The 10,287-nt window shown below is 37.4% G+C and overlaps 1 protein-coding gene across 1 annotated transcript; it reads right to left on the bottom strand.

Annotated features, from left to right (window-relative positions):
• Positions 1–9,830, bottom strand: LOC113716693 (probable glucan 1,3-alpha-glucosidase). The gene is made up of 6 exons (XM_072071459.1): positions 8,112–9,830; positions 5,942–6,215; positions 5,722–5,857; positions 2,036–2,246; positions 1,724–1,930; positions 1–655 (listed from the first exon to the last, which is right to left on the bottom strand). Exons 1-6 carry the CDS (start codon positions 9,714–9,716, stop codon positions 287–289), a joined length of 2,802 nt encoding a protein of 933 aa, XP_071927560.1. The 5' UTR covers positions 9,717–9,830; the 3' UTR covers positions 1–286.
• Positions 9,831–10,287: the final 457 nt, after the last annotated feature.

Here is a 10,287-nt window from a genome sequence, read left to right as displayed (position 1 = left end):
TAAATCATTTAACACACTATAATAATAATAATAATAATAATATATACAGATGAGTACAACGTCAAAGATGCTAAAGTATACAAAAAGGGTTTCATATTTTTGCTCAACTGCCTGTATCTCCATATTCCAATTGCATGCATCCAACATTCCAATTGTTCAGAGTATAAGCAAGTCCCATCAGAACTGCTTGATGAGTAGACCAAAATTTATCTTAATCAAGTTTATAAACCTGGCAACATATGGAGATGTTAACATCAATTGTGCCTTGATGACAATCTCCCACTACCTACAAGATTTTAATCGTCCAATCATCTTCAATTCGCACATTTGGCCTCCGGATGGTCAGAAAAGAAGGGCTGTTTCCATGTCTAATTGTAAGTGGCCCCAGTTGAACACCTACCTTCTGGTTGGCTGGTTCAATGAGTGCAGATTTTGGAGCAGGAGACAATCCTAACAATATGATCCTCTCCACAGTGCAGTCCGTGGAGAATCTGTTTCCACCAGCACCAGAAGGGGCAGCATTTGAAGATGTAAGCTTTCCATTTGAAAACTTGAAGTGGCGATGGATGTAGGCACCGTTCTCGAATTCAAAGCTCTTGCCATCATCAATATAGAGCTCACCTTCTGCTTCCTTGGAGCTGTTGAGCGCGATAACCTATTGCACACAAGATGCCTCTCTTTAGCAAAATCATTATATAAAAGATCCTGAGAATGGCTATTTACAAGGTGACAGACAAGATTCCGTTAATGAAGTCAGTCAGAGCTTGCCAATATGAATAGAGTTCACATAATGATCAGCAACATTCAGATTCACATCTTTTAGTGAAAGAGCCTATAAATGATTTTTAGAGCCTATAAATGATTTTTAGGAAAAAAACCTAAGTCATGGAAAAAGCCTCCTTCGTTTACATCCTTTGAGCTTTCTTCTGAATCCTATGGTTACAACCATCGGAAAACAGAGCAAAAAAAAATAATTCATTTTCAAGAAGTGGACAAGGTGTCCACACACTCCCCCGCCTTCCCACATTTTTCTCATTATTTTCCATATATTATAAAGGAAAATAAGTTGAATTCCAACGTTGTTCCATATTAAACTAGGACTAATTGACCCAGAAAGTAAGTGGAACAACTGCATTTCGTGGAAGAATAACAGGGTACTCAAAACACCCTCAGCAGGCAATGTGCCAATTCTAGCAATAAGCCAATAACTCAATTTAACTGAAACCCCTGGGACCCAAAAACCTGACAATGGTGAACAACAATAAAATCATTTATATTAGAAAGTAGCAATCATGGAAAAGGGTGCCTATTCTGACCTGCATCCAGTTGTAATCTTCCATGGTCAATTAGATTCTGAGTCCTTATTTCCTATTTCCCTGTTATTATCTCAAGTAATTAAATTACCTAGAGCAAATTACACCATTTTTCTCAATAGTATCACATTCAAGAGATTTAACACATCGCCACTACAAGTTGGTTTACACTGAAAACATCTCGTTGATCAGACGACCATCCCGGTGTTCTAGCAACTTTCAAGTGAGAGCTTTGCAATTTTATCCTTCCATGTCCACTTTTCCAGTTTATGAAAATTTGGACAAACTAAAACGAAGACAAGTGCACTGCACGTGCAATATGGCTAGTAACTTCAATTGATACATGGGCTGTGCTTATTACTAATTAGCATGTCAAAGTGAGAATAGCTGCGTATCATTCAAGTACATACCAGCGTATAAGGATCTGTGCCCATTTGTGTAGAGCTTCGGCGAAACCGATCCTTCCTTGGAATGATAGTTCCAGCCCTTTGAAATGCAGGAACACTATCTTCCAACGCCTCAAACTTGTGTCTCTTACCTCCCTTGTATGCAGCTCCACTCCTCAAGTCATACCAAGATTGTTCTCCAGGAAGATACACTGAAACGTGCTTAGCTCGCTGGTTGCAGTTTACATAGCTAGTATTTAGTATATAATAAATCACAATATAAAAGACAATAGCTAGATGCATAAAATAACTTGGTTTATCTCCTTGTGGTATCACCTGAGTATAAACTCCTTGCACCAAAAGACTATTTCCGACCATGAAAGCCTCATCATTACTGAAAGTTTCTTCCTCAGCTGGAAATTCCATCCAAAGTGGACGTATAACTGGAGTACCAGTCATGTTTGCCTCCCTAAATAATGTATAAAAATAAGGAAGAAACATGTAGCGAGTATGTATTGCCTCCCTTATCAACTCTGTATTTCTTTCTCTGTAACAAATAACAGAAGTGAACATATGAGATCAGTTATAAAGTTATGACAATATAAGAGATGATAAAACTTTCTACATGCTACTACCAAGTCCATTGAAGAAGTGACTTCCCTTTCCTGACCTTCTAGTAATCATAAGATTAAAGTAAGAAATGTTGAGGTCACAAGGCATAATTTGTACTTTTAAAAAACCAAACAAAATTGGTCTCTTGAGTTTTTTGAACTTTTAAAATTTGCAAAGATCAAATTTAGAATCATCATCAGTCAAATTGATAATCTATGTAAAATGTCAGAAATTTTCATCACCACATTGTATCTTTGAGAAATTGCTGATAATCAAGGACCACTGGACCATAAGTAGGGCTTCTTCACCTTATTCCTATGGATATACTTACCAAAAACATGGTTGAGATATATTCTTGTGAAAGGAGGGAACAGTTTTATCTTAAAACACAAGTGAAGATGTGATTCCTACTTAAATTTGCTCCTTAATTGAGTTCTAACCAAAGTTAGCAGTACAAGTTTACGTCTAGGTCCTATGGAGGAAGGACAACAAATTAAATGTTGGGCAACAAATTTTTAAAATATTCAAAGTGAATGAACAATTCTTGCATTGCATATACTATCACCCAACAGAAGAGAAGAAATTCACTGTTAATGACTTCTGGCTGCTCTAGCTCTTCAATGATTAAAAGGTTTAACCTTCATAATCAGCTTCAGAGGTTTTATTAAATGAAAAAGTAGATAATTGTACATGCAGAGCTTTTCATTTCATTTGGACATGATTTACCAAACCCATAAGAATGTACAGGTTTTGTGTATTTTGTCCACATATATAAAAGATCCATAAATAATGTATTTCTATGTCCCACCAATATAAATGAACATGAAAAAAATCACAGGATAATCAAACTTCTGAGATCTATCCACAAGCTTACTTCTAAATTAGTACTTTAAGATTTTTCTACAAGATTATAAGTTTGATGAGTAGCAATAAGTTAATCTGGGATAATCAAATTGCCTCTCTGGAAGCAAAAGTTCACCAAGCACTTGTGCATCCCTTGATACCAATTTACTCGAGTTAAGAGAGTTAGATAAGACTGAAACTGGATGGCTGTGCATATGGTTGTTTAGAAGACCTTCGAACGAGTTAGTTGTGGCTGCCGCTATTCTTGCTCAAGGGATTCATTTATACATGGAACCTAGGTAGTGAGGAAGAGGGAGGGAGGGAGGGAGGGAGGGAGGGAGGGAGGGAGAAGGGGAAAGAGGGAGGAGGAGAGGGAGGAAATGAGGGAAGAAAAGGAGAAAAAACCGGCATCAGTGTCAGTGGGGGCAGGAAGGGGCGGCAGCTGCAGAGGAAGTAGAAATGATTGAAGAAGGTGGTGGTAGGAGAGAGAAATGGGTGTGTGCTTTTTAATATTTTGGGTGTGTATACTAAAAACTTGGAGTGTTTTTAGAGGGTTTAAAAAACAGGGCCAAAAACAAGGCATCCAAACAGGTCATATTGTATCTCTTGATGCCTATATAGCTACATTGTCTACCTATCAGAATAAGATATTTGAATATGAACAAACAAGGAGTTAAAGCCTGAGAATCCAGCAACAAACTGACATAGTTTGGCCAGCATGTGCGATCGATTGAGTTCAACATCAACCTCAATGTATGGTGACTAGACTCACCAAAGTTGACATGCTACAGATGCAAGATACCCTTCAACTTCCTTCAACCCAGCACTTCTTTTTAACACTTCTTGTGTGCTAAAAACGGAAATCTATTGTAGCCATTCATGTAATATGACTCTATGACAAGAAAATTTGATTCTTTTTTTTTTTGGGGGGTGAAATATAGAAAACCCCCCTATGGTTTGGTCAAAGGTCATAAAACCCCCCTATGGAATATTGACAGTAATCATTGAAATTGACGGAGAGTGAACTACACACACTTAACAAGTGAGCACAAACGGTATGTAGGAGAATTTAGTAAATTTTCTTTTCTTTTATTTACCTTTTCACTTTTCTTTCCTTTTTGTTTTTCTTTTCCTTTTCTCCTTTTCTTTCCCTTTTTTTCATCTTCCTGATTGAAGGATCAAAACAAACAACAATATCAGTGGAGCACTGCCAGCTATTGCTGGTGCAACTACTGCCAACCACCACCTTTAAGTCTTGAAGCATTTACCTCTATTGCTGAATTGGATAATTGCCCAAGTTTTTTTCTTTTCTTTTCTTTTTTATGAACTATTTCAAGTTGAACAACAATGCTTAACTTCACCAGAAGCAATTCAGCTCAACCACCGCCACATCATCCTACTGCTGCTGCTGCCTCCACAATCACCCTTCTCGATCACTCTACAACTCAACCCACCCCAGATCTACAAACCTAGACCCAAAGACAACGTGGAAGTCTTAGCTATAGCAGAAATATTGGAGAATAAGAAGATCCCAGTTGCAAATAATGTAGGGAGTCTTTAATCTATACTCGAGGGTGGGTTTCATGTGGTTAGTCATTCTGGCATTTTCCATTGCCCGTGTGGATAGGGAGGGGTCCTTTAATTGGCGATGAGGGGCAGTGGGCATGGAATGACGGGTAGAAAAAGAAGAAAAAAAAAAAGAAAAAAGGAAACCAAAAAAAGAACAAGAAAGGACAAAAAATGAGTTTTAAATTAGCAAGTAAAATTAACAAAAGCGTAATAAAGATATGTCAGACTATTCTGTTAACCTAGATGGTTTCCATCCAGTTTCCACATTAGTCCAAAGCACAAAGAGGTCTTTTGGGTGTCTAGAAACAATAAGGGGGTTTTATGACCTTTGACCAAACTACTGGGCGGTTTTCTATATTTTACCCTAGCTTTTTCCCCCCCTTTAATGATAACCTGAACTGATTGTTTTATTACATATTATGCATCTTGTCAAACAGCAGAAAACTAACTTCAAAGTTTCATGGTTTTGGCCATTCTTCTCATAAGCTAACTCCTGGAAGATTCTTTTCGCTTTATTGCCATCTCCATCCATGTATAGGTATAATGAATCGCATTAACTATAAGAAAATAGATGATTTAATAAAAATTATAAGAACAACATAGATTGTTCCTATTTGTTTGCTGCAGACAACTTAGCAAGCATTCTATAAATATTGTAGATGTTTTGAATCTTACACCTACTGCCTAGTCCCAACACGAAAGTAAAATAGGTTAAGTATAGTCTTAAGTAACATCATTTTAGGTGAGAAACAAAGATAGCAACAAGTACTAAAAAATCCTAAAGCACAAAAAGCAGCTATTTTTTGTGCACGTCACTTTTTTTTTCCTGCCTTGTTCTTTGGGTAAAAGAGTGGGGAGGGGGTCAAATTAGAAAAAGAAAAATTACAATTTCAATCTTAAAGCATGAAAAAAAAAACACATACATAGAAAACACAGATGATGATAGCATTAGGCAAATTTTTCTTGTATCTACCAATTTGGATAAGAAGACGTCATACCCAAACAACCAAGGTTCTCTTCTTTTGGTGTCTTGATGCGCATGTGCCCTGAAGAATGGATAGTAAGCACCCAGTTGATACCAACGCACCAACAAGTCAGGCTCAGGATTGCCAAAAAATCCACCAACATCGGCACCTGCAAAGTACATCTAGCATCACTAACAATAAAAAAGAAAGGTCAACTACTGAATGGTAAAAAAAGCAAAAGCAATTTACTAACCGCTGAATGATATTCCTGTAAGACCAAGGGTTAATAACATTGGAACTGAAACCCTTAGGTGTTCCCATTCAGCTGTATTATCTCCTGTCCATACTGCTCCATATCTTTGAGTTCCAGGGAAAAAGGCTCTCGACAAGACAAAAGGCCTATCTTTTCCATTTCCTCGCTTAACAAGGCCATTAGATGTAGCCATGTGAAAGTAATAACCGTAGACATTATGTAACTCTCTGTGTTCAATGCCTCCAAAATGCAAAGCATCCCTGGGCATTGTGAGCTGGGTTCATGCAAAATATAACTAAAAAATCAAATTATGATTATGACTGCATTAGTATTGCTAAGTAAAAGATGATATGTGACAAAGATATTCATGAACTTCAGTAGCATACTCTTCTATAATCAAGTAGATGTAAAAACAGATCATAGCCGCATCATAACACTTATATAAGATACTTCCTGCTCATCCAATCAGCATCTCAATTAATCTGCAAATATCATATTATTGTTGCTAGCATTTTTAATTACACATTGAAAAATCACAGAAGATGGAACAACATAAGAAGAAAAGGCTGACAACTGGAAATAAGAAAGAGATTCATCATTCACAAAGCTGCAACCCAAGGCAAAAATGAGGTTACATGAATAATCTCGAGCTTTACAAGGTCAAAAAAGATGACCTCCATGAAATTTGTGCGACAAAAGTTTACTTTCAGCTAAATTGACCCTTTTCAACGAAACATGCAATCATATATAGTATAAAAAACAAAATAGATGCCCGAAAAGGAAGTTCCTGTATAAGCAATAAAAACTATCTGCTTAAGAAAATCTCAAATCAGCCAAAAGAGATCAAGTTATGTTGTCTAAATGAGGATGGGTGATGCGGTAACAGAAATTAGGAGAATGCACTTCTAGAGTGTCCACCAAGAGTTTACTCCAAAGTTTATCAATTCTACTGGAAATGTTCTACTGTTTCCCTTAATAACTAGCCTCTGTTGACTATTTTCTGGAGGATTCCTAATCCTAGAATTAACAGAATTTCTGTATCCTTAGGCTCAAACCCTATTCCAGCTTCAAAATGATTATTTTGGTGTATATTAGTCCTACATATCACACTATCAAGTGGGTCAAGTCTTAATAAGGTATTCTAGCATCAAAAAAAAGGAATTTGTCAGCAAATTTAGGAAATACAGTACTATATTTTCTCTGATTGGTGGACTGTGATGCTCTCTAACCAGATTGAGTGTGCTCCAAAACTCCTTCAATGTTAGACTTTTTCTATCTCCCTGTCTCCACGTTGTCTTTCTATTTGCTTGAATTTCCAACATGCTGGAAGTAAATTATAATTCATTACAAACCCAAGAATGACTGCTCTTGTCCCCTCATGAACCCCACATTATCCATATAGAGTTCAGCCTTCAAGTTGTACAAGTCATATTATGGGTGACCAGGAAATATAGAACAAAATCCCCTTTGTAATGGTTGTAGGTTATTTGAACTAACAGTAGGACAAGTGACATGCTATGTCCACATTTTAAAAAAATAGAGAAAATCACTTGCCACTGCAACTTAATCAGCTTGACAAATTGATAAAATCTAAGATTCCATGAAGACTAATTGGCTGAGACCTCAGAAAGGGCAATCAAATCAATTTGATTTTATAGACAAGCTCAGGTCATCCGAAGCCAAAGAAGAGAATGACTCTCCAAACTTCCTCACTCCCAAACCACCCTAACTCCCACATATTCCCTTCAACTAAAACCATCTTTCTGTACGATTATCTAAATTATAAAGTAATTTGACCAAAATTTTGTACAGAGATAATTTTGATAAATACATTTTTAGTTAACTGCACACACATTAGGGTGTGTCATAAGCACAAGTAAAGAGTTATCTCCTCGTGTAATGTCAATGTCAGAGTCAAGCAGGCATTCCGGGACTCTATCCCGTTGCAGCGGATGTAAGAATAGACTCAGCAATAGTTTGTCCAACTGAATTAGTGATTCGCATTTAACATTTGATATAGCGGGACACAAGAATACTCGAGGGGGCGCACTCAATATTTATCAGAATATATATGAATATTGACCTAAAGGACATAGAATTAAATGCTGAAAGACTGGCAGAATATGAACCATTTGCCTATCAAAACCAATAAGGAGTAAGAACAATTTACCTCTGGACCATTAAATACAGAAGGCTCATTCATGTCATTCCATACGTACAAGGATGGAGTCGAACCAACGTAATTACCATAGGAAAATTTATCAGCCCACCAGGACCTAATATGTGGATTGACCATGTCAGTATAAGATGAGGACCCAGACCAGCACCACCCATCAAAATCCCTGTTACTTGCATCCTTGATGTAATAACCATTATCTGAAGCCTCCTTGTGTATGTAATAGTTATCATCCCGCTTAATATGAGGATCCACAATAGTAACCATATGCCTACCCTTTGCAGCCAACTTGTTCTGCATCTCTTCTGGGTTAGGAAATAAGACCTTGTCCCAAGTAAAATACCTCCTCCCATCTGTATGATCGATATCAAGCCACAATACATCATATGGGATATCATGCTCATCAAACTTCGAGTCAACATCAAAAACATCTTCCTCATCTCTGTAATTCCACCTGCATTGGTGATATGCCGTTGAAAACAACTGTGGCATTGCTGGTCTTCCTGTCACAGAAGTGTACTGCCTGATCACATCTTTTGGCCCAGGACCAACAAAAAAGAATGCATCCACCACACCAGCCTCACTCATCCACAAGGTATCAATCCTCTTCTCATCCACTGGCATCATTATCTTATCCTGACCAGCATTCCACCCCGTACCAAAAACATCAATCTGCATTTCAGCAGCATTCAACCAGAAAAACCCAGAACTCCCCCTCGCCTTTCCATGAGAAATCATGAAGGGAATGGAACCATACAGGCCAAAGGGTGATTCATCAATATACTCAAACACATCAAGATTGAAAAGCCGGTAAGGCTCAGAAAAACCATCCACACCAGGACCACTAGTAGGCTTCAAAGCCAAACTTGTAGCATGCTCAGGAATCCCAGAAACAATATCAGCCCCGAAAAACGATACATCAAAACTTATGGATTGCGGACCATATGGCCTCGTGTCAGTATGCGATCTAAACCTCTCTTCCCAATCGTCCCCTTCTTTTTTCTCCCTCAGTTGCTCAAAATCAAACAGCCCATTTGAGTTTATAGACAAAACCCTCTTTCCATTCCCTCTCTCCCTCACAAAAACCTCAAATGGATCATGCCTAAGCACACCTTCATAATCACCATCTAAATATACAACTGATGAAAAACCCAAATCATTATCAATTTTCTCCTCACTAAGCCTCTGTAAATACAACTTCTTGCTCAAAAATTCATCAAGAATCACATCAGGGACCTCAAATCTTTTCTTGGGCGGGTTCAAAGATTGTTCTTCATCAATTTTCAGCCTCAAAATACCATCTTGATAAACTGAAACAGTAAGGAGTAAAGGCTTACTATCTACCTCAACTGGAGCATCTTGTGACTCATTATTTTCTTGGGTTTTTGGAATGAGCTTGGCTATGAGGTCACCGTCGTCGGAAATTGAGACCTCGGTGGCGATCAGATTGCACGAGCCGGGCTTCCGTGAACGAGCGCGTTTGCAGAAAGGTGTCTGGTTGCAGTTTCTGAACTCATCTTTTTTCCAAGAAAAGACTGAAGGGCTGATCAAAAGGAGAAGAAATAAAATATGAAAGATTAAATTTGGGGATTTTTTCATTATTTCCCTGGTGGGTTTCAGGGATCGAATTCAGCTGGGCTTGGTTTCATTGAAATGTGTATTGAAGGTGTAAAAAGAGAGAGGAATGCCTGTTGTGTGTGAAAGACAGAAAACAGGAGTGCGAGACTGGTTTGACTGTAATGTAGTGCAGAAGTCAACCAGACGAAAGAGTAAAGTCAAAAAAAAAAAATTAGTGATTGGGCCATTTGGCCTTCTTTTGCAAGTGGCCAATCACTGCAATGCTTCCTTCTTTTGCATTTTTTTTGTGGGTTTTTTTATGCATAATCAGAAAAAAAAATAATATTTTGACCATTTTGACTACACCATGGAGTCCAACAAGCTTTTCACCTAGTAGATTATAAGTTAATACCTCGTTTGGACTGTGTTTTTTTTCAAATAAATTTTTACGTTTTCCTGGACATATTTTTTAATTATTTCTTTTATCTCATATATATTAAATCATTATAGTATATATATATATATATGTATGTATATATATTTACAAAAACTTCTAACTATAGCAATCCAAATAGGTGTCAAAAGGCATACTATAATCACGTGTCAAAAATGT

Source organism: Coffea arabica, chromosome 11c, assembly GCF_036785885.1.
Source record: "Coffea arabica cultivar ET-39 chromosome 11c, Coffea Arabica ET-39 HiFi, whole genome shotgun sequence".
Classification (NCBI taxonomy): domain Eukaryota; kingdom Viridiplantae; phylum Streptophyta; class Magnoliopsida; order Gentianales; family Rubiaceae; genus Coffea; species Coffea arabica.
This window is presented reverse-complemented; position numbering and strand designations above follow the sequence as displayed.

What these genes read in the sequence shown, in the direction of transcription:
- LOC113716693 (XM_072071459.1), bottom strand. Translation starts at nt 9,716, where the DNA reads ATGAAAAAATCCCCAAATTTAATCTTTCATATTTTATTTCTTCTCCTT. An exon ending in TACAGGAATATCATTCAGCG is followed by an intron (nt 5,858 to 5,941) that starts GTTAGTAAATTG and finishes TGTACTTTGCAG; the next exon opens with GTGCCGATGTTGGTGGATTT. An exon ending in TGCAAGGAGTTTATACTCAG is followed by an intron (nt 1,931 to 2,035) that starts GTGATACCACAA and finishes AACTGCAACCAG; the next exon opens with CGAGCTAAGCACGTTTCAGT.